General features: G+C 40.8%; 1 protein-coding gene across 13 annotated transcripts in view; it reads right to left on the bottom strand.

The window, feature by feature from the left end:
- Positions 1 to 25,123, bottom strand: part of NEO1 (neogenin 1) — a 258,499-nt gene that overhangs the window by 10,162 nt on the left and 223,214 nt on the right. For 5 of the 13 annotated variants that reach the window (XM_036348445.1, XM_036348467.1, XM_036348434.1 and 2 more), the window contains 8 exons: positions 24,730 to 24,924; positions 24,050 to 24,082; positions 21,429 to 21,497; positions 16,101 to 16,248; positions 11,410 to 11,648; positions 10,762 to 10,854; positions 6,635 to 6,793; positions 1,823 to 2,086 (listed from right to left, as the gene is read on the bottom strand). In XM_036348445.1, coding sequence (XP_036204338.1) covers positions 1,823 to 2,086; positions 6,635 to 6,793; positions 10,762 to 10,854; positions 11,410 to 11,648; positions 16,101 to 16,248; positions 21,429 to 21,497; positions 24,050 to 24,082; positions 24,730 to 24,924 — 1,200 coding nt within the window. Of the gene's footprint in view, positions 1 to 1,822; positions 2,087 to 5,034; positions 5,180 to 6,634; positions 6,794 to 10,761; positions 10,855 to 11,409; positions 11,649 to 16,100; positions 16,249 to 21,428; positions 21,498 to 24,049; positions 24,083 to 24,729; positions 24,925 to 25,123 lie in introns of those variants that run through there. The other 8 variants (XM_036348451.1, XM_036348459.1, XM_036348462.1 and 5 more) reach the window with 5 other exon arrangements.

The following is a 25,123-nucleotide window of genomic DNA, read 5'->3' as shown; positions in this document are numbered from 1 at the left end:
GAAGATCTGTATAAGTCAGTAAAACAACATTTTCCAAATGACTAAAGTGTGTGGTATGTTCAATATCATGCATTCAAAGTACAAGACAGATGGATTTTAATGGAGCAGAGATGATTTCTGATTCCACATTACACATAAAACTGTAAGAAACTACAACTTGCTGAGTTTTGCTGTAATATCAAAAATTATCTGCAGTTATATGAAAAAAAAGTTATAAAAATATTCTTCCTTTTTTCTGACCATTTATTTGTGAGGCCAGATTTTTCTTCTTATACTTCAAACAAAACAACATATTGCAACAGACTGAATGCAGAAGCAGGTAGGAGAATGAAACTGTCTTCTATTACGTCAGACATTAAAGAGATTTGCAAAAATATAACACAATGTCACTCCTAACTATATTTTTCTTTTCAAAAGTTATTTTTCATTAACATATGCTATTTCTCTTAATATGATAGATGTATTGCTATTTTTATTGTTTTTTAATCCTCATCCAAGGATGTTTTATTGATTTTAGAGAGAGGAAGGGAGAAGGATGTACGTGTGTGGCTTGAGAGAGAGAGAGAGAGAGAGAGAGAGAGAGAAAGAGAAACATTGATTGGTTGTATCCCATATGTCCATATGTGCCCTGGCCAGGGATCAAACCTGCAACCTTTTGGCTTACCAACTGAGCCACAGGGCCAGGGCAGATGTATTGCTATTTTAAAATTAATAAAATAGTTTTAAAATTTCTGTTTTTTAAGAGTGCGACATTTCAGAGGGAAGGCGGGGGAGGGTGGGTGGGTGGCAATCAAGCAAAGAACTTGTATGCATATATGCATAACCCATGGACACACACACAGGTGCTGAAGGCCTGGGGCGGGGGTGGGGAGGTGGTCTGGAGGGGGTTAATGGGGGCAAAAGGGGGACATGTGTAATACTTTCAACAATAAAGAATTATTTTAAAAAATTGTTTTAATTTATAATACAGTAAATGTTGAGGAAAAGCTCTTTTGTGTCTTTGGCAGCCTTTAAGAGTATAAAGGGGTCTTAAGACTAAAAAGCTTGGAAACCACTGACTTATTCTGAAACAAACCATTGTAATCGATAATAATATGGAAGAATAGGGGAAAAGCATGCCTTTGATGTCAGAGGACTTTGAGTTGGCTATGTGAACTCAGGGAATTCACTTCCTAAGGTTCTCCCTTGTTTCCAATCCTTGGCCTCCCGCCCCTCCTCTGGCTTGTAGAGACTCTGTGGAGGGAGGCCATTCTGGGAGGCTGATTAGATGCTTATCTGCTGCTCACAGTCATGCCACTGGGTACGACCACCAAGGATCCTGCACCCAAAATAACCTATAAAAAGTCTGCCTTCACTCCCCGGCCAGTTAGTCTCTGGTTCTGTGATGAATTGAATGTCAGTAAAAAAATTTTAACAAGGATGGGGTCAAGGATAGGTAACCAGGCATAACTCCAAGTCTCCCACTCCCAGACATCGGCGTGTCAAGGTCCTGAACAGACCCTTGTAGCTGTAAATCAAGGACTTTTGTGGGTCCTGGGGATAAAAGCTTGCGGAGCACAAAGCTCGGGGCTGTTACAGGAGAAAGCCTGTGGCAGGCACTGGCCAGTTCAATAAATCCTCGCTTGCTGTTTAAGACCTAATTGGAGTCGGTGGTCTTATTCTCGCGAATGTTGTCCACAACAGTTCCTACAGGAGGAAGCCCACACCTCCCTGAGAGGGGAGAAGCTTGAAGGGTACTTTCTTTATTATTCTTTAAAGAAGAGGTGATTTTTGCCGTAAGCCAGAGCTAAAGGGTCCCTCCAGTGCTGTTGTCTTCACTCACCTTGTTGGGACAGTAATGGTGTGCTTGGCAGCGCGGGATCATAGGTGGGTGGACCCGGGGGTGGGATGGCTGGCACAGCAAAGCTCTTCAATGGGTGGGAAGGGCGAACGTGGGCGGTAGGAAGACTTTGGCCTGAATCTTCCTCTTGGGAGCTGGCCAAGTAAGAGGAGCTTGTAGCACCTTCAGGATCCTGGTGATCAGTACAGCATGTCTGAGACGAGGAGGCTGGCATGGTGTCAGTGCTGGGGGTATTTCGAATGGATTCTATAGCAGGAAAGTCTAGATGTTAGCATTTTTAAAACCCATTAAACATATGTACATCCCCGAGTTCTAGCTGTTTCTAAGGGCCCCTGAAAGCAGCTCAGTAAGCACTGAGATCCCTGGATGAGCACCTCTGCCAAGGCTAAGGAAGAATGGACTAATCTAAGAGTTCCAAACAATTCTGTCAACTAGTTCCTGGAATTTTTTCAGCTAAACAGGTAAGTGGTCATAATTTTACATATTTAAAGTTCTGTTCGGTACTTACTATGGAGCACATAAAAAGGTTTGTGAGCCCTGCAGGTATGGCTCAATGACTGAGCGTTGACCCATGAACCAGGAGGTCATGGTTCGATTCCTGGGTTATGGACTTGATCCCCAGTAGGGGGTGTGCAGAGGCAGCTGATCGAAGTCTCTCTCTCTCATCATTGATGTTTCTATCCCTCTCTCCTTCTTCCTTCCTCTCTCTGAAACCAAAACATATTTTAAAAAAAGGTTCATGAGAGTACTAGCTATTAAGACATAATTATAAAAGAAAATTTAAAGTTTCATTGATTGATAGTCTTAGTGACTTTCATAGATAACATGTTTAGTCACCAAGGCTGGCTGGGTACTGGACAAGTACCAGCTCTGCCTGCAAGGCCGGGTGGTTACCATAGGAGAGGCAATGCTACAGGCCCTGCCTGCCCTTAGGGGACTAGGCACAGCCTCACCAGAGCAACAGCCCCACAGCTCAAATGAGACCTGGACAACCAACTAGTCCAGAGGTCTACACATAGCTTTAGGATTATGCATATGAAGGGCGATGGGGCGAGAGAAAGAAATAGGGTCAGGTCAGCCTGGAGAAGGGGAAGACTTGGGAAGAACATGGTAACAATCTCAAAATATGTAAAAAAGGGTCATTGTTCTGGAAGGCAGTGTAGTGGGGTGGAAAAAGCACTGGCTTGGGATCAGATAGACCTGGACTCTAATCTTGGCATACTAGCTGGGTGAACTTGGCAGTCACCAAATCTGAGTCTCAGTTTCTTCACCTATAAAACAGGAAGAATAACATAAGATTCACTGGAGATTAATTGAGAAGCCTTATGAAAAGTGCTAAACAGAAGGCTTGAACAAGGTTCTTTTCTTTGTAAATTGCTGAGTGATTACTCTGAGCCAGGGACTATGAGAAGTACTTTGCATTTGTTAGCTCATTCAATCCTCAGAGTAACTCAGAAGGCACTGGGAGGTTAGGCCTCACCCTAGGACAGAGTGAGAACAGGTAAAGCACGAATCTGAATCCCTGGCTGGACTCACAAGCCCACCTTCTGATCCACCACACACTACTGCCCTTCCATGTCCAATGCCACCCTCCCCTGACCCTGCAGGAGTGGCAGCAGCACCAAGGCCAAGAGAGACCATATGAGGAGAACAATGGGAGCTGGTGCAAACCACCATTTGTACCCCAGGGAGGGGCCTGGAGGACACCAGCGCTGGATGTGGCTGCTTCAGGCAGCCTGAAGGAGGTCCTCCCCTGACTCTTAGAGTTCTCACCCTTAAAAAAGAAAATAACCCTTTTAAGCAGCAATGCATGAGCAACCTGCAGAATCCAACCTATTTCCCTGCCATTGTTGCTGAGGGAGCAATGATTTTGTTCCCTTGGGCTCTCAAGAGATAGGCCATGCCAGTCATGAGTGCTACCCCTTAGCTTAAAGGTCTTGGGTCCCAGGGATGAGGGACTCAACACTCTCCTCAAGTGCTGAAAGTCTGGTCATGACAACCTTACCAGGCTGAGGGTTTTACTTTTTGTGCTTGCTTAAGCCAGCCACCCCCACAGCTGGGAGCTGCTGGTCTGCTTGCTAGGTGTGACCTGGGCCTGGAGGGAGCTGGTGGGAGCAGGCACTAGGAGAGAGAGCAGGCTTCAGCCGGGACCATGTCAGCCTGCACTGGCAGATATTTTAGGTCACTCCGGGCACACACACCTGCCTTGGCCGCCTCCACTGCCTTAATCTGATAAGCTTCTGAAGGCCAGAGAGGTGGTGGGAAATGTGAAAAGGTAACAGAGGGTTGCCTACACGAGTCAGTGCTGTTCTTCACTGTACAGCTCCAGAGGGCACCAGGCACCCTGTACTCTCCGAGAATACAGTGGGCACACCCTGAGATTGTGCATATAAAATAAAGAAAACTATGCTGTAACACAAGTTCCTGCTGGCGAGGGGCCGACTCCAGAGTTAAGACACACAAAGTTCACACTGCCCATCGACTTGGACAAGTGGAAAGTGCTCTTCCTATGTCAAGTAGTGGTGACATAATAAATGTTCCAGGACAAGACACAGCAAGTGCTCACTAGCAGGACTGCCCTGGCCAGGGTCTAGTCATGCCGAGCCCATATACACAGGGCTGGTGGCGGCGCAGTACTGCGTTCCAGAGCTCAGGAAAGCATAGCAGTAAGAGAACTCGATCATTTCTAGATACTTGCTCTACACCAAGCATGTCAAACTCAAAGGCTAACACGGGCCATATAAACAAGGTTTAAGTTTATGTGGGCCGCAAAAAAACAAAAGTTTCAATTTTCATAGAAACGTAGGTTTATTTCGATAGAGATATGCTGAATACAAAGGGCAGAAACAAATGAGTATTCGTTAACATGAAATAATAGAACATTTTAATAAAAATTAATATTTTTTCTTGAACATTAACTTACCAGACTCTGAATAACTGCACAAATTAATAAGCATAACGCAAATAAATCTATTTTTCTTGTTCTACGAAAGCAAAATATTTCCTGTTGCGCACACCAAACAAGTCAGTAGAAGACTAATGGCATGGCAATTGGCTATTAAAATATTTGCTGCTAGTATTAGTGGAGGGAAATGAATGCAACACGATTACAGTAATGGGTCATTAGCGAACGTTGTAGTTCATTATAAATAATTATGTATAGCAGAATATTGTAAAAATTAAGTATGAAACTTTTTCTTACGTACCGTTATATTAGCTGGGCCGCAAAAATATTCATTGTGGGCCACGTGCGGCCCGTGGGCTGAGAGTTTGACATGCTTGCTCTACATCTTCAGTGACTCTACCACTGGTTTCACCTTTATTTATCCCCTCTGGCCACTGAAAAATAACCCTTTTATAATGCAAATCATTACTTTTCCTCTCTTCACTTCTGCCTAAGTCCATAAGAATGGAACTTCCACCAAATGAACCACCACTAGGATGAGGGCTGGGTGGGAGCTGCCAGGCTTCTTGCCAATCCCCACCCCCCAACCCCACTACACACTGCCTAGTGTGTGAGATTCATCTGCCTTAACAGGGTCAGGATACAAAATAGCTTTCCAAAAGCAGGTTTAGAGGGTGGGTTTCTGGTTGCTGTTGTATCAGAGACCATATCTGTGAGGCAGATTTCGGTTCTCCATACAGCCTCCAGTGCACTTTCCCTAAAGGCAGAATCCCAAACTCAGATTTGGGGGAGATAGCAGGAAGGCCAATTTTAGACATGAGTTCCAGAAGCACTCTCCAAGCCAAGAAAAGGTTTGGGAGGAGATAACTTTGGGAGTTACTGGACATCCCATAATAAAGCCTTGATCTTCATTTGATGTTTTGGGTATGATTATAATTGATCAAAATATAAAGGAGAGGGGATGCTACTGGCAAGCCTAACTTCTAGCATGAAGTTTTGAGGTTCTCTTAAAATGGAATTCACTTGAAATTCTCTTTTTTTCCAGAACCACCAACATTTAGTTCTACTAATAACATAACTATTAACAGATAAGTTTCAAGTGATAGAAAGAGTATGCTTCATATATGAGCCATTACTAGATTTGTACCTTAAAACTGAGAGGGTGAAAATTAATTTTCAATTAATGATGAATAATCATATCTATTCCATTTACTGTCCCCTCACTTTCACTATTTCCTCCATAAAACTGTTTTGATGATGCTTCTTAAGGTTCCCAAACTGGGAAATGTTTTTCTGGCAATGTGTTTCTTTAAACACACTGCAGACTGTTGGGCTAATTTCCTATCTGTGCAGCCCTCTCATTTCAGTAACCAGCTAGGCCACCTGATGGTTACGATATGCACCAGCCCCATGTGGCCTCAGCACCCTCAGATGCTGTTCTTACTCTGCTCCCTGGCAGAAGCATGTAAGCTCCTGTGAGTAACACCTACGGCTGCCCTACGAACCCTCCCAACATTAAGGCGACCGAGAGGCAAAGTCGACCTCCAATGTCTGAAAATCATACAGAATGAATCTTCTTTCAAACTGGAGGGTTAAAAAAAATTAACTGAAAATAGAACTCAATTAAAATACAAGTTGTTGGAAGAAGACATGATTACGAAATTAGAGTTATTGTGTTTTTACTAAAATGACACACTGAGCACTTAAAACTTTGGGAGAAAAGTTGGGTCAATTTTACAGAAACAAATTTGAGTCAGGAACAGCAATGTTATGATAAATATATAACACTGAGAAAACCTCTAAATCCTTCTAAGCGGGCAAGTCCTTCCCCACTGCAGCTTGCCAACTCATGGAAAGATTTCACCTGGGACACAGTCCTCGTCTCTCACCTGTGGAACTGGCCCTGTCTGAAAGGGACATGGATGTGCCAATGGGCCATGGGCTGCTTGGGTGGTAGAGATGACTGCGAGCTGGAGAAGCGAGGCTGCTGGAGTGGAAATGATGGTGAGGGTTATCGAGGGAATGGATGGGATGGGCACTAATCATAGCTGTGAATGAACACAAGACAGAGAAATGCTTAACATGCTTGCACAGACACACACAAATCACAGTTCAAGAGCAAAGTCATCCCTTCTCCCTCCCATACAGTGCAACCATTCCCTTGGTTTTTTGGTGGCAGCAGGCTGGGTATGGACAATCAGCCATGGATTTTACACTTGTTTTAAAAAAATTCAACACACTCATGTACATACGTTGTCTGCCTGTCTATCTATCTACACGCAGAAAAAGAAGTCTGAGGAATATATACTAAAATGTTAACGGTGAGCTCTGGCCTGTGTTGCTTAGTGGTTAGAGTGCCAGCCTGTGCACCCAAGGGTTGTGGGTTTGATTCCCATTCAAGGGCATGTACTTGGGTTGTGGGTTCGCTCCTCACACCCGGCTGGGCCAAGTGGGGGAGGCAATCAACTGATGTGTTTCTCGCACATCGATGTTGCACTCTCGCTATCTTTCTTCTTCCCCCCTTCCACTCTCTCTGAAAAAGCAATGGGAAAATATCCTCAGGTGAGGATTAACAATGACAACAAGATAATAATAAAATGTTAATGGTGATTATCTTGTGGGGAAGAGTGATCAGGATTAAAAATTTTTTTCTATTGCTTTACATTTCTAATTCTTCAATAAACATAGATTATATGAGGTATTAAAAATATCTATTTGAATATGTCACATAATGTAAATCCATAAGCAAAGAAATGATGGTTTAGGTTTCTATGCTTTTTTCTCATGCTAGAAAGATGTAAGTCCTTCTCTTTTGCATATATTCCTAATTCATTGCCTATTCTTACTTGTTGAATGAAGCATGCAATAGGTACTTAGGCTGCATGAATGAGTAGCTGTTTAGTCAGTTTTCATATCTTAAAAGGAATGCAAATGGAACTGATTCTTATGGTCTACTCCAGTACTCAGCCTAGGACACTCTCTTACAACTTCCAGCCTGGAAGCTCAGCCACATCCGTTCACATTTTAAAATATACATGGATCTTTCCTAATTGCCTTTTTCCTTCCCATACTGGCTAAGGAATTCAATTTGCTGCATTTAGCTAACAAATCCAAAGTTCCACACAGATATTTCATATACAACATTCTATGAAGACAAAGTTCTTACTTAATGAGGCTACATTATCAATCCCAGAGGTGGAAATAAACAAAACCAGAGTCCAGTTTGCAACTAACTTTCCTTAGGTACTCCATGGAGTAGTTGTAGAAACAATGTTTAAGATCAGGATAACCAGCTCAAAAGCCCCAAACAGGCAAATAGGTAGGGGTGACCAGAAACACAGGAGATCTTTTGTTTCCTAGGCAAGGGCTTCATGAACTTTGTGATAAACTCATTACAGCCTTTGGAGTCTATGAAAATGTCTTCTGTCACCAAGGATCTGTCTGGATCTTTGTGGGGCCACTCAACATTACCTTGGAAGGAAATCCCAGTCAATAAAACAGATGCCTTTCTTCTCCAGCTATCTCCTGTCCTGGCCACCTGCAAACAAGCAGGTGGCACAACAGACCAGTGACCCTGGATTCTTACTGCCCCCTCAAGGCCTGGGGAACCAGAGGCTCAGGTGGTCCTTTGGAATAAAACACAACTTGGAAAAGCAGGACAGTTTGTTTGAGAGTCAGCATCTCCTCTAAGGGAGGGAAGACCAATTCACAAGCAGGAGCTTCAGAATCAGTGTTTTCCCGATCAAGGCTAGATCAAGGAAGAGGTGAATAAGCCTCCTGATTTTTAGCTATCTGAAAATATTCTGGATACAGAGGACTCTCACAACAGAAAAACAAAACTGACCTTCTCTTTCTAAAGGCATTTCCAGTCTTTCCAAATGAAGTAAGTAACAAATAAAGTAACTGAAAGTGCCTGCCTACAAGAGGTAGCCATCATTATCTGTTGGCTGAATAAGGACCCAATGCTGCTGGGCAAGGCCTTCCTAGAAGTGCTCTGGCATTTAAAGCCAGAGCAGGTGGCTGGTGGGTGAAGACTCCAGGGCTGTAGCTGTGTAGAGAAAAGGGGATCTCAAAACCTGAAGATCAAAGTATTCTAGGTACCTGGCACCAGATTCTAAAAGATTCCACTCACCCACCCAACTATTTGAGGCACAAATTAAATATTTAAAATTTATGCATACTTTTCCACTACAAAAAGAAAAAAAGGAGAAAAAGGAATGATGTCAACTGGGACAGCCTATCTTTTCTCCTTAATGTATTTAAAAGTATCAAATCTACGAATAAGAATAGTAAAACTTCACAAGTTTTAAAAATAAGCCAGTCAGGTAAGACCTAAAGTCTTATACAAAACAAACACATAAGCAGTAAAGCTATCATCTTATAATCAAAAGCAACTGGAATAGATTCATTTATTCTGTTGGGACATTTGCATTTTTAAACCTGGGGCCCTGCTGTAAGAGGGAAACCATGGTTTTCCCCTGCACACTTCTAAGTGCAGGTCCTTCTTTCATCATGGACCGTAAGCAAAAAGTATATTGTGCAGAAATGACCTATTCATGAACTGGCCTTTACTCTCTCAAAGCTGGTTTTTAGTACCTAGTGCCTAGTGTTTGTGCATAGTGAATGAGTGAGAGAGAGTGTGTACGCATACAGACATTCACATGTTCTACCAGTTCCCAAGTACAGGGTGCCATGGTGCATCTGTGTGCATGTATGGTATTTGAGATTATTTAAATCTCTGACACCATTGACAAAGAGATGGATGAAAATTCTAAAATGAGACATCTTTTAAGAAATAAATTAAAAATCAAAAGCTCATTTGGGTCAAAACTGAAAAGTGATCTTTCAGGATTTGACGCTTTCAGTATTTGAATTTAGGTATCTGACAGTGTTGAGGTTTACTAGCCTACTGTCCAGGTTAGAGCAAATACTTCCATTTATCAAGTAGTTTGTAAAATTGATACTAATAGGCAGGTAGCTTTTATTCTAGGATGGAACAGGGGGCTCCACTGGAACATTTAGTCTTAAAAGGCTTAGTTTGAAAAACATCGGTTTAGCCCATTACTTTTTGGCTTTTAATCATGATATTTAACTTATTTTGAATTTCAAATATTATTATAGGAGGTTGAGGAACTTTTAAGCTTATCAAAGTGAGGCATAGGTCAAGTAAGGTTGAAAATATTGCTTTACAAACTCCATACTGTTTTCCGGCCAGACTGACTCAGTTGGTTGAGCGTTGTCCTGTGCACTGGTCAAGGTACAAGCCTAAGTTGTGGGTTTGATTCCAAGTTGGGCACGTGTGGAAGGCAACTGATTGATGTTTCTCTCTCTCTATGTATGTCCTGGGTGAGGATTTAAAACAAACAAAACGAACACCACCTCCATACAGTTAACCTCAAACTTCCTCTAAAATACCGGTCTAATAATTTAAAAAATTCCACAGGTGCCTATTAACCCTGAATGTGTGCCAGAAGCCTAAAAAGCCTGGACAGATGCTTCCCCATTTCTCCTGCAGAAATGCTCTGCACTTTTTAAAATATATGTTTTTATTGACTTCAGAGAATGGAAGGGAGAGGGAGAGAGAGACGGAAACATCAATGATGAGAAAGAATCATTGATGGGCTGCCTTCCTACACACCCCCGACTGGAGATCGAGCCCACAACCAGGGCATATGCCCTGACCAGGAATTAAACTGTGACCTTCTGGTTCATGGGTCGATGCTCAACCACTGAGCCACACCAGCCAGGTAAGCTCTGCACTTTTAGGGAGATTAGTTACTTCCCTATTCCTGGGAGACTGGGAAATTGGCTTTGTAGTGTCTTTTCCCTATAATTAAAGGAGCTAGTCTCAATAATATTAATTGTAAAATATGGCAACTCTTTGCTACTTCTTCTCTCAAGTTGCCAAAGCGGTTTTGTGTCAGGATCAAGTGAAGTCAAAGAGATCATTCAAAATTGGTCCCCAACATGACTGACTAGACTGACAATACTAGAGAAAGAGACACTTTTAACTTACGCTGGGGTGGCTGGGAGTCAAAGGGCATCATCATTTTTGGTCTCATTCCTCGCCTTCCAGCCAGTGTAGACATGCTGTCCTCAGATTCATGCCCTAGACATCAAATATGAAGGGTGGTTATAAGCATGTGCCCGAGGCCACTTTCAGAAGTAAAACATATCTAGTGGGGAATACACAAACAAGAAAATGGGGACAAGGTGTTTCTGCAGGAAGTGAAATAAAGAGGAAAGTGATCATTAGTGCATTACAGGAGTCCCTTTTGAGAGTCAATACAGTTGACACAATGCTGCCTACCATGCTTCACTGTGGTGTCTGTAAGAGCATACAGACCAAGAGCATTCTGAATACCACAATGACAGCTGGACTCCGACTGAAGGACAGAATGAAATGCATAGACATGGGCTAGGTTGTCTCAAATGCTTGAGTATCAAGCTGGTGAAGCCCAATGAGAGACCTAAAAGATCTAAAAGGTATAGAACCTGTCCCCCACAACAAGCTAGGTATCCTTCATCAGATGTTGAGCAAATCCATAATACACACTTCTTAAAATCTCAGCTGTATAGAAACCACCAAGTTTTAAGGCAACCTGATAAAATGGGAAAAGATTTAAATGAAAATAGTCCCTTAACATTTTGGGAAAACCTGCACCTCTGTACGAATTCCGCCTTTGATGGATGTTGCTGTCCATGGAATTGTCAACTGGTGTGATATCTTGAGAGTTACGAGGAATTGGAGTATCGGTCATGATGGGGTTCGGATCTGGAGACTTATCAATTGGTTTCAGCTCCAGTCTCTCATGATGGATCCAGAGGTCTGGGGGTTTGACATCTTTGGCGTTCCCTTTGTACTTGTGGGAGCCGTTCACTGACTTACAAGCAGCTCGTTTCCTAGGCACAAAATTAAAAGGATTTTTTTCAAGTAACTCTTTTAAGCATATTTGTCAAATGGTTTAAATGATTAAAACGGCACTTCTGTGAGACGCTTCAAGGAAAGGCAGAACTAAAAACACACAAAAAGAAAACCAGAGGCAAGAAGTTTCCTTCTGGGAGCAGTAAATGGATCTCTCCTTTGTCCACGTGGATTTGGACATATGTACAAGGCATATTTGCACATTGCCTTGTAAATTTTTTTTTTTTTAGTATCAAGAGATTGGACAGCATTTTAAAATCAAATAATCTCTAAAGAGGAAGGTTCCTCCAGTCAACAGAGAAAGGACAAGATTCACCAAAAATATAACAATGAAGTAAAAATAGTATCTATGGCTTATAAAGGAGGGAGGAACAACATTTTACTTTATTTTATATTTTTACTTATTTTCCAAATTAAGTTTATTGGGGTAACATTGGTTAATAACATTATATAAGTTCCAGGTGTACATCTTGGTAATACGACATCTGTATACTCTATTGTGTACTCACCACCCAAAGTCCAGTGTTTCCATCACCATATATTTTATCCCTTTTATCTTTTTCTTCCTCCCCTACCAGACTCCCCCTCTGGTAACCATCATTATGTTGTCTCTATGAGTTTGCTTGTTTTCTTTGAAAAACATTTTAGTTAACCCAAACTAGGACTAACAAGTGGGTAAAGTCAAGAGTGTAGGTGACAGTGCCTACTTCTTTGTGCCTTAGTTTTTCTTCCATTACACCACTCACTCACACATTCAGTAAGCATTTATTAGGGACCCACTGTATGTCAGACTCTGTGCCGGACTGCTGTGCTCTCAGAACTTGTGGTCAAGTGAGGAAGGCAGACATTGGAGATTATGTTAAAATGCTCTGAGTTTAATGAAACGCCAAGCATTACAGTAACCTCTTAATAGTTGAACATAAGGTGGACAGGAAAAACCAGGAAAGAGAAGTAAAATTTAAGCTAAGACCCTAAGGGGGCAAGACAGATGGTGCATTCCAGGGGGTGAAATCAGCATATGTCCAAGCCCTGCAGTGAAGAACAACAGCCTAGTATAACTGTAGAAGGACTGCATCAAGTCCCAAGTGGTGGAGGCAGTGACCCATGGGGATGCTGGGAAGGCAGCCAGGGGTCAGATCCTAACGGGCTTCTACAGCATGCCAAGAATAATGAGAAACCACTAAATAGTTTTAAGTAGGAGAGTAAGCATATCAATTTTGAGTTAAAAATTTACACTCACTGTGGTGTAAAGAGGGATTTAAGGAGTAGGAGACAGAATAGGAGACCAGCTAGGATGTGCTGCAATAACCTCAGCCACAACTGATAGTGGCTGGGGACAGTGGGAATGGAGTCAGAAATGACAAGACTTGGTGAATAAATGGATGTGAGGTGGGGCAGCAGAACAGAAGCAAGAGGAATAAAGGATGATGCCAAGGTTTCTGGCTTAAACCATTTACTAATGGGGGAGAATAATGGGGGAGAAACAAGTTTGACAGAAAAGATTATAAAGAACTTAAAATTTAAAGTAAATAAAAAATAAAGTACTTAGTTTATTTTTGGATAATAAAGTACTTAGTTTATTTTAGTTCTGTTTTGGATCTTCCAGTGCCTGAGACATTCAAGAGGAAATGCAGAAGAGGCAACTTTGGTAAAGCTGCAGGGGCAGAATTCAGATTGGAAAGAATTAAAGCATGACTAGGCAGTGAAAGAACAGATGAGTATAGATAAGTATTCAAGAAGTTTTGTGGTGGAGGAAAAAATAGGGATTTGTAAGCAGCCAGTGGTAAGCACCATGTGTAGAGGAAAGGTTATAATTGTAATTATTTCTTAACATGGTAGAAGTGGGAGCACACTTAAATGCTGAAGAGACAGAGCCAACAGAGTTAGAGGTTAGCTGAGCTAGAGAGAGGGTAACAGCAAGTACAAGGTCTTAAAAGATAGAAGACACTAAGACCCACAGGATAAATGGAGAACTGGGTTCAGACAAGAGGAAGGACACTTAGGAAGGGGGAGAAAATAATTATTCCCAACAGAAAGGTTCTAGATGTGATGGTGGTATGCCAAGGTACTTCTCTGTTGAGACTGAGGGGCCATAGAGGAATGTGCTGAGAAACAATGAGGGCTGCACTCTCCATGCTCTTCAGCTTAGATGTTCTACCAGTGATTATAAAAACAGCTACAATGGAAAGGGAGGCACTTCAGGAATTAAAGAGGAACAAAGCAATAAGAAAAGCTCACGTAGTTTTCAATGGTCAATGGAACTCTCCAACACAGCTAACCTCTAACTCTACTGGCTCTGTCCCTTCAGCACTGGGAAGCAGGCCATTGGGGAAGGAGGAGAAATGTCCTGTGAAGACTTGGTACAATTCTTTTTTAATTCTTTATTGTTTAAAGTATTACATATGTCTCCTTTTCCCCCCATTGACCTCTCCCTGGCCACTCCCACCCCCCAGCACATGCCGTCACCCCCTTAGTATCTGTGGGGACCCAAATCTGAAGGACTTACAGATTCAAATACAAGATTACAGAGCATATTACCAACCCATTTTCCTACCTCTCAAACTGAAGACTAAGTACTTTATTTTTTATTTACTTTAAATTTTAAGTTCTTCAAAGCACTAAGGAATTCTGTCATTTTGTTTTTTAGATTCTTTTAAATAAAGATCTCAAGATCTCTAAAACTAGCTATAAAATTCAGTTCATAAAGATAGATAAATGTGAGATTTATAGATAGATAGATGAGATAGATAGATGAGATAGATTTGAGATAGATAGATGAACGAAGAAACTTGCAGAAAAGTTCTAGAATAGGAAAAAATATAACCTTTGAGGCTTTTTTTTTAATATCAAATTTTTATTTTTTCGTATAGATGCATATTTATTTTATTTTAATGATTATTTTTTAAATCCTCTGAGGCTTTTAAGAGAAAGTTTTCTATAATCAAAAGTAGATAGGGAGAGCTGAAAGAATCAATGATCAGGAAGCTTATACAATGAATCTCCATTCTCTTGGGAAAGTGATGCAATGCAAGCTACAGAAGGCTATTTTATTGGGGCAGAAGCAACATTAAAAACATCAGACAGCCTACAGAAGATGACCTACAACATGACCAGCAGCAGTTACAAGGTAGCTGTACTTGTCCTGTGTGTTGACAACAGATGCATCATTATTAAATACATGCATCCTGGCCTTGGGCAGACCAAGTCTGATGGATAATCCCACAGACATGAATGTGTGTGTGTGTGTGTGTGTGTGTGTGTGTGTGTGTATGTTTAGGAGCAATACCTTAATCTTATAATCTTTTAGGACACTGCAACTAAAGTCATTTATTTTATTACTCACACTGTTTTTGCTATTGGGGTAACTCAGGAATCTATGCTTTTATGCTGTCTCACTGCCAGATATGAATTGAATGTGATCTAGGGTCAAGGATTCTCTCAAGTTCAGGAGTGCAGGCTGTTATCAAGCACTACATTACTGAATAACCATGTTATTTGCTCTACACAAGGCTCAAAATCCCAGCGGAGTGCAGAGCTAGCAGCCACCTTCCTCTCTGGGAATGTGATATGGTGATTATAAATGATCCTTTCTTATCCATTAAGGCAGCCCCCCACACTGGTACCAACCTCAACTTCTACATGTAGGTTGAACTTAGATTTAGAATAAGAGGCCTGTGTTTTCTTCCATCTCAGTTGGTATTTCTGCTATAAAATAGCCCATAAGAATGTGCAGAGACTCCTGTGCGTCTGGCTCACTGAATGCATATTAGACATACTTCAGCAGGGCTCCCAGCAAGGCTGGACTGTCCACTTTCCTCTCCTGATCTCTCTACTTGGCTCTGTGACTCAAGAGGTTGAGTGGCATGAACTATATCTACTTGGCAATCCTGCCCCTGGTGTCCAGTTGGGTTTGTCCAGTAGAAGGCACAGGCAAGGGTCAGAGGTGTTTTTTTCCCCTGCCCCCTCCCTGTTGGGCTAGAGATTGTCAATGTCTCCATTTCCACCAGCACACACAGCTCCTGTCGAAAGCCTTCTCCCACAACTTCAGGTTTCTGAAAACAGCTTGCTCTACCTCAAAAAGAACTCTTACCCTTTCACGCCTGAGATAGTCATTGTCACCACCTAAGGTGGCAGCCTCTCACTGCTGCTGGCCCTTTAACATTGCTGCCCAGTTTCCCTAACCCTACCTAGGACTTTGTAAATGACCCCTTCATTATACTCCTCTTCACCCCTTTTGAGTGCATCACCTATTTCCTGCCAAGACCCTGACAATACACATTTATGAGAGGAGCCAGTCTGTGTTTTAAGAATATTTACAATATCACTTTCCAAGTATTTTATGTTTATACTCTCTGTGCAATTCCAAATACAGAAGTCACATAAAGCAAAAGAATAGAACCAATCTGTGGGCTACATTTGGGGCTCCTTACTTTTTCTGGTGAGAGGTGGTGCGCCTGGTGCAAAAGATAGCAATGATCACAACCACCACGATGGTAATGACCCCAACAGAGATGATGACGACCAGGAGCATATTACTGTCCAGAGGAGAGGTGGGGCTTCCATGGGGGCTGTTACTGCCTGGAGAGATAAAAACGGCACATTAGTATTAGAGGATTCTAGAAATGTATACAATCAGGCTGTAGAACCTTCATGTGAGTAGAGATACTTTACGTGAACTTCTTTCTAATGCTCACCACTGCACCTTGTGTAAAAGTGTCCCATGAACATGGTTAGTTCCTCTAGATTATGAAATCCAGAAAGCTGAGTTTTTGCCCTATGAAATTTCTCAGCACAGTGCCTTGCACAAAGCTGTTCAAGAAAAGCTTCTGAAATTATACTGAACATTATACTTGGACAAATAAAGGGTCTGCCCCCCTGTGCCTTATGTTAGACATAAATTCATCTTATAAAGCACCATTTATAAATCATTTAGTTTTCTGACTTTCAAAACTACTTTAAAAATGTACATTCATAGAAAGCAAAAGTTTTTTTTCTAAAATATGTCTAAGATCACAAAAATTGCTTGAAAATTAAAGTCTCTCTTGTTATAAATACAGTTTATGCAGAGTTAATCTCTTACTCCATTTCAGGAAAACGCAGGTCTGCATGTATGCACTAATTTGACAAATATTTAATGAGTGCTTGCTATGTGCCAGGCATTGTTCTAAGTACTAAGGATGGGGATGCAATGGTGAGCAACAGAAATGTGAATGTTGGGGTGGAGCCAAACAGTAAGTTACAAATTATGAATAGTGAGCGCTATGAAAAAAATCAAATGGGGGATATAACACAGTGACTGGGTGGCTATTTTATATTGAGTGGTTGGAAAAAGCTTCTCTGAGAAGATGGCATTTGAGCTGAGATTTGAATAAAATGTAAGATCCCACCATATAAAGACCTGGATGAAGAACATTCATAGAGACGGAACAGCCTAGTGGAAGGATCCTAAGGCAGGAATGAGCTTGACATGGTAAAGGAAGAGAAACGTCTCTTTCCTTAAGCAAAGAGAGATATGCAATGTTAGAGGAAAGGAAGTGAGAAAAAACAAAAAGAATGAGGCTGGAGAGGTGTATAGAGACCTATGTAGAACCTTGAGGAATTTAGATTTTCTTCCTCTTCATTATTATTATTATTATTATTGTTGCTTTGCTTACAGGATGAGTTCTAAGCTTTTTTTGAGGTCTTCTGTAATCCAGCTTTTTTCTAAATTATTTTCCATTTTCTGAAACATTTCTTTTCTTCCCACCTCATTATAAAAGTTATGCATGCTTATATTATAAAACATGGGTAATCCATACAGACCTAACTACCATGGATATTTGATGTCTTTGCTTCTAGTTTCTCTCTCTCTTATCTTTCTAACAATCAGAGCTGTACAAGAGTGGGATGAGCTGCTTTGCCAAGTGATGAGTGTTCAGTCAATGGAAGTACTTGAAGTCATTCTACCAGGCTGGGATGTTGTGGGATAAATTCCTACCATGAAGGTATGGCCTGGGAAGCTGTTTTTAGAAAAAACTCTCAAAGTGATTTTCATATACAACCTGGTTTATAAACTTATGAGCTAATCCAAACTATACTTATTGTGGGAATTCCTTCCGTAGCGTTAGGTTAACTGACCTTCCAAGTTTTGATTCTATGATGTTATAGGCTACATCTAAGCATAATGCAAAATCTGGGCTGATTTAGGATAGCTTAAGAGCTTATTCTTCTACATGTAGTTCAATCATTTTTATCCTTCATTTCTGATAAAAAGGTTAGCAGACAGAAAACTCAAATTGTATACACTGACCTTTAATCAAATAACATTTTTATATTTGGGGAAGACTACACAACTAGGTAGGGGCCCATAAATTAGACCACATTTGGGCTTTACATGAAACTTTTATTAACAGCAGTGCAGAGCTACTGGGTGGGGTGTGCAGGCAGGCTCTGAAAGGAGAGGCTGGGGAGCTCCGAGGGGTTGGGAGGAAAGCAGAGGCAGAGGTAGTTCTCTGTATTCAACAGAGATGGATTCTCATTTATGACTTCATTTGACCTCTAACTTTGAGCTGGCCAAAATCTCCCTTCTAAGATAGAGTAAGAGTGAGCTCCCAAAGGGAGCATCAACCCTTCTACCAGGGATGTTATGACAGGCCATTTTTTAAGCTTCACCTAAATCAGTGGTCGGCAAACTGTGGCTCGCGAGCCACATGCGGCTCTTTGGCCCCTTGAGTGTGGCTGTTCCACAAAACACCGACTTCTGCGCATGGGCCACGAAGTTTCAATCGCACTATACACGCGCGCCTGCATGTGGTATTTTGTGGGAAGAGCCACACTCAAGGGGCCAAAAAGCCGCATGTGGCTCGCGAGCCGCAGTTTGCCGACCACTGACCTAAATTATTGCAACAGTTTTCTAACCACCTTTTCTGACTTTTTGCTCTTACCCTCAACTAATTCTTTACTATCTACTAATATAAGATACTCAATACTGGTAAATGGAAGTCATAGTTTACCAGTATCAGACATCTTACATAAGTTATTTATAGGACAAAGCTCACATTTCTCAGCACTGGCATCTAAGCTTTTGACAGGCTGGCTCTAACTAACCTTCTCTAACCTGAGAATCTTATTTTGCCTCTGCGAAGTGTGATCCCAGGGTAGAGCAGGTTGTTTTATATTGCCACGTCTTCACAGAACATGCTGCTTTTGATTCCTGGAATGGTTAACACCCTCCTTGACCATTTAACAACCTCCTATGCATCCTTTAAAATCTGGGTCAGATATCACCTTTTCTACAAAGCTTCCCCTTTCTCTATTAGGTAGTTTGTCACTCCTTTTGCTCCCATAGCCTATTATATAGAACCTGAACCTTTAAAAAAATGTGTGAATGAACAAATGCATAAATGAAAGAAAAGACAAAGAAATAATTACTTTTTTCACAACCTTGAATAATATATTGTGGAGAGCACATAAATGTAACATATACATCCCAAGAGAAAAAACTCATGAAGTCCTAGAACCCAGAGACTAAGAATTTCTTGAAGCATGCAAGTTTGTTTGGTTCTCCTAATAGGCTCATTTCACTGAAACTTGGGCAGTACCATTTTTTAAAAAATCCCCACCCAAGGATATGTCTATTGATTTTAGAGAGAGAGATAAAGGAGGAGGGATAGACAGGGAAGGAGGGAGGAAGGGGGGAGAGAGAGGAAGGGAGGGAGAGAGAGGGAGAGAGGGAGAGAGAGGGAGAGAGGGAAGGAGAGAGAGAGAGAGAGAGAGAGAGAGAGAGAGAAACATTGATATGAGAAAAATTGATTAGTTGCTACCATACGCATCCTAATGGGGATCAAACCCACAACCTAGCTATGTTCCTTGACTGGGAATTGAACCTGCAACCTTTTGGTGAATGGGATGATGCTCCAAACAACTGAGCCACCGGGCCAGGGCAGGGCAGTACCACATTTTATTTAAATAGATAGCTAGAGATTAAGAGATCATTTTATTTCCACAGTCAGAGTAGGAGTTTCCAGGGGATAGGCCTTTGTCTTCCTTGTGTCTCTGGCAGGGTTGAGGAGACAGTAAGGCTTACTTCTAGCAGCTGCATGTATGGATTTTCACCAATAGCAGATTCCCACATCTGGAATTGAACCTGTGCTTTTTAGGCTGCATGTGGTAGTTGAAAGGGCACAATGAGATGCCAGAAGACCTGGGTTGTGGTTCTCGGACTTCCATAATTAGTGGGTGGATCCAGGCAGATTGTTTCTCCAATGAGTCTCTTAATGTTTAAAATGGGAATGATACCTCCTTGTCCTGCTTGAAAATGATTTCATGTCTGAAAGTAACTTACAAAAAGAATCCAAAAATATGAAGATAGTGTAAGGGACTGTATAGAGCCTCTGGGACAATTTCAAGTGTACCAACATCCGAATTATAGGGGTGCCAGAAGATGAGAGAGAGCAAGATATTGAAAACCTATTTGAAGAAATAATGACAGAAAACTTCCCCTACCTGGTGAAAGAAATAAACTTACAAGTCCAGGAAGCACAGAGAACCCCAAGCAAAAGGAATCCAAAGAGGACCACACCAAGACACATCATAATTAAAATGCCAAGAGCAAAAGACAAAGAGAGAATCTTAAAAGCAGCAAGAGAAAAAAAGTCAGTTACCTACAAGGGAGTACCGATACGACTGTCAGCTGATTTCTCAACAGAAACTATGCAGGCCAGAAGGGAGTGGCAAGAAATATTCAAAGTGATGAATGCCAAGAACCTACAACCAAGATTACTTTACCCAGCAAAGCTATCATTCAGAATTGAAGGTCAGATAAAGAGCTTCACAGATAAGAAAAAGCTAAAGGAGCTCATCACCACCAAACCAGTATTATATGAAATGCTGAAAGGTATCCTTTAAGAAGAGGAAGAAGAAGAAAAAAGTAAAGATACAAATTATGAACAACAAATACATATCTATCAACAAGTGAATCTAAAAATCAAGTGAATAAATAATCTGATGAACAGAATAAACTGGTGAATATAATAGAATCAGGGGCATAGAAAGGGAGTGGACTGACAATTCTCAGGGGGAAAGGGGTGTGGGGGGTACGGGAAGAGACTGAAAAAAAATCGTACACCTGTGGATGAGGACAGTGGGGGCAGAATAAGGGCAGAGGGTGGGGTGGGAACCAGGTGGAGGGGAGCTATGGGGGGAAAAAAGAGGAACAACTGTAATAATCTAAACAATAAAGATTTAATTAAAAAAATAATTTATGAAAGTAACTTACAAATGGTGAAGTTCTGTAGAAGAGTAGGTGCCATCATTAAGTAATTAGAAGGCACCAGCTCTTAGGATGGCTAGGAGAGTAGGAAAACTTTTTTAGAATTCCCAAACTAAAAACACTATAGTAAGTAGTTTGGGGAGAAATGAATGATTCAGAGGCATTCCTTTGGCTTGGGTGATGGCTAATTCCACTAGAGTTTATTTTTGAAAAAAAAAATTCTAATTTTTCTCTAGAGGAAGTAGGCAAAAGGAAGATTTGTTTGTTCAGAATTAGCCTCATTTTAAGTTGGATATGTGGAGAAACAATTTTATTTATAGACCCTATAATGAGTGGGTTGCAGTAATTCAGCAAACATTTGCCAGATAAGTGCCTAAAGCTAAATCTATTAAATAAAAGGAAATAGGCAACATGCTATAATCACCACACACAAGCTACATAGGCCATTTCAAGATATCAAGCAGAACTGCGCCCACAGTAGGCAACAGGGCCACAGGAGGGGCTTTACCGCTCATGGGAGTTTTGTAGTCAGATCCTAGGTCTGGCAGCCGGCTTCCTTTTCCTGCAGACCCTGAGGCTGAAGGAGAGAAAAAAAATCATGTCAGTAGTGACTCAACCCACAGGTGTTACAAGTCCACTTCATAGCTAATGAGCATTTTCTATATAAAAACTATTTTCAGTCTACTTTGTTCATGAGAAAATGAAGTAGCACATGAACAACTGGGGAAATATAGTCTATTTGTGCAAAGCAAACTAAGGCCTAACTTTCTATGCAATGAGGCATCTGAAAGGCTGACACCCTTTCCACAGCTATAGCTAGTGTGTAATTAGACTGCCATTCGCTGTTCACAAGTTGGGAACATACCCCACTTCTCCAGTCCAGGAAACCGTTTCTGAAAGATGACTTAGAGCACTGATGCTAAAGGAGCTTCTCTTGGAAAAGGAACCAAGAACACCAGTTTGATTAGCTTCTGCAATAAAGAACTAGACTCTTCCAAGGGCCTGCCTATGCTGATCTGGCCTACCAGGGATTAGATTCTTTTCTCAAATTATATAGTTGCCTCTCTCTAAGCAGGAGCAGGAAGGCAAGTGGAGGTTCAAATTGGGGTCTCAGTGAACTAAATATACAAAGATGGAAAAACAAAGTCTTCGCTCTGGTTGTTCACAAAGGACAGTGTCTCCTAACCCAGCATCAGGGAACACAGTGAGGCTGAGAAAACACAAATATCAGTGCTGCCTGACATGTAGTAAATATTCAATAAATATTAACTACTATTATTACAAGCATAGTAAATCTTTAGGGAAGAATATAATCTTACTCTTCACAGGCAGAGAGCATGAAGCTTCAGAAAAAACTTATTTTTAAAAAAGAAAAACTTATAAAGGAGTAATTTGTATAAATTAAGATTGGCAAGAAATTAATAAACTAGATGTGTTTCTGTAAAACATTAGAGCTAAAAAGTCAAGTACTTCTACAAATTATCAGGCTTGGAGGAAATGAAAGAAATTAAAATGTGATGGTTTTTGTGCATAGTTCATTTAACAGAGTGCATCTAGAGGCAAAAAAACAATGTTTTCTATGTTTCTTAAAGTTCAAAACCCCAAAAGGTAACAGAAATTCTTGAGTATCCAAAAGGGCATATTCTAGAAGTTAACTCACTGTCTCTTTTCATTTGCTCATACTTATCATTCTATCCCATTACTTCTGTTGCCATCATTCCTCCCAAATAGTACATACCACACATCAAGATTTCAGCCGTTCTTTTCACTATGATTAAGTCTAGTTGGTGGAATGACCTAGCACTTGTAAGGCTCTCAGGTTTAAGTGTCCTTATTTGTCGGGTAAGCCCACATTTAAGCTAAACCATCCAAAGTATCATATTATGTAACTAGCAGCCAAAGAACACACTTTGCCAATAAGCTGGTTGGTTTAATTTCTATATATCCCAATATTTTTTTTCTTTTAAATTTAACCTATGAACAAGAAATTCCAAGGATTAACCAAAAAAACCAAAGTAAACATGGGCAAAGAATTTTAAATACCAGAGGTATGGTGCAGCTCAGAACTGTATTCTGGCTTATGGAGTGAAGCCAGGAAAGAACAAGCACATTTATATTCTGTGCATATACAGTATGGTTATTTTTCTTTTCTCACACTTAAGTCAAAGTTTCTACCATGATTAGGGTGCCTCCCACCCCCACCTCCAGAAAAAAGCATGTTTGCAGTTTCTACAAAGTACAACAAAAGACTCATAGAATGCAAACATATTTCCAAGTCCTAAAACTGGAAATCTCAAGTTCTGACTCTTCCTTGCCATTAACCAAGATCCAAAGACTGTATTTCTAACAACTAATCTTTTTTTAATAATAACTATTCTTAAACTATGAAAGCAATCATAAAATTTACTTTTATTGCTCTTTCTTAGTATAGAAAACAGACACCAACTTTAGCTGAATTCCCAGAGACGAAAATCACAAAGCACAGTTATCCTCCACCACAGCAACTACGGTGAAAGGCCCTGCTGACGTAATTTCAAGAATGGCGACAATGTGGCTCATGCTTCCTAAGTTTCCATTTAAAATCGTTTATTTCCTCTTTTAAAGTAAGCAGATATATTTAAGGGAAGGAATGGAAAAGGAGCTCTTAATCAAGCTTATGATAAGAGAATAAATAGCACAAATTTTGCCATGGATAATCCTAGTTTAGTAGGGTAAACTTACAGATAATTTGTGGGAGGAGGAAAACAGGGTGTTCGCTGAATTTGATTACAACTTTTCACTTAGAGATACAAATAAAATACTAAATGCTACAAATTGGTATGCTTGCTGTTATCTTGGCCGAATTTAAATATCCTTGTATTAATTGGACCCACACTTAAGGCCAATCTCCTACAGCTGCAGAACTCAGTTTTTTGAGTCAGGATTTTTCCCCTACCAGTCTATATTAGCTCCCAGCTTTTCAGATACGCCAAGTGCCTCAAACATGGACTCAACTCCACTTTGGCCAATAAATACATGGTTAACACATGGTACTGATTTTCAAGAAAAAAAAAAAGAAACAAAAACAACAAAAACTAATAATAGGTCACAAACGAGAGGAAAGGAAAGAGAGGCCATCTACTCATTTACCTTGGTCATTAGGCATTTTATCAGAGGAGTCCGCTAACAGGCCAAGCACAGGGGAAGAAAAAACAAGAGCAAGAATCACAAGCTTTGAAGATGGGACAGGCAGAATTTTTAAAGGAAGAAAAAATCCCACAAACTTCCAAACAAATTGAGTCTTTTTTTAAAGTACCAGCAGAAGAGAAACCAATATATAGTTTCCATATTTCCAGAGACTCAGTCCCCGACTACATTTTATTCCTGAACTCACTTGGTTCAATGCTTCATCTTCACTTTCTTATCTAGAATTTCTTTAAAGGGTCCCCTTTCTCCCTACAAAGGTCTACATTAAGCCTTTCAGATTGGGAGCCTGCATGTATTGAAAGAGAATCATCCATCACAATAACACGGTATTGCTCTGTACAGGAAAAGAGAATCACACCTGATCTGACTGTAAACAGTTCTACATCACTGCCTCGAATAGACTGGAGTCAGAGGTCCCTTCTGTGTGATCTGGGCAAGTGATCTAGGGAGCACTCCTCTGGTGGTCAGTGGTGAGTGAGGGATCAGTCTGAGATAAATACACACACTGTGGCTCATCATAAGGACTGCTTATATCATCCATAGTCTGTACATGCTAAAGTGACATGTGCAAGCACAGTCCCACTAAAGAGACACATTATAAAACACTCTGTGGGGAGCCTTACCTTTAGGTGTTCTGAACTGGACAGCATCAGACATGGGCCCCATGCCCTTTGAGTTCCGAGCCTGGATTTTGAAGTAGTATGGCGTGTCAAGTGTTAGCTCTTGTATTTGGTGAGTCAACCTGTTGCCCACAACAGGCTCAATAACCCAATCGTGTATCTCTGCATTCACATCTGTGCTGTAATATATGATGTAACCTGTCCAAAGTAGTTAATGGGAAAAGAAATCTTATTTCTGCTTCTTCTTTTGCAATCAGTAAGTCAATAAAGATACATGTTAGAGCACAAACAAGTAGAGAACAAGTTACTGATTAAACAGCAATGGTAAAATGCATTAAAAATGCTACACTAAACATAATGTACAGAAAACCACAATTTACACAGTGCCAAGCGGTGA

This window comes from Myotis myotis, unplaced genomic scaffold (assembly GCF_014108235.1).
Source record: "Myotis myotis isolate mMyoMyo1 unplaced genomic scaffold, mMyoMyo1.p scaffold_m19_p_1, whole genome shotgun sequence".
In the NCBI taxonomy this organism is placed as follows: Eukaryota; Metazoa; Chordata; class Mammalia; order Chiroptera; family Vespertilionidae; genus Myotis; species Myotis myotis.
The sequence above is the reverse complement of the archived record's forward strand: the minus strand, read 5'-3'. Positions and strand labels throughout refer to the sequence as shown.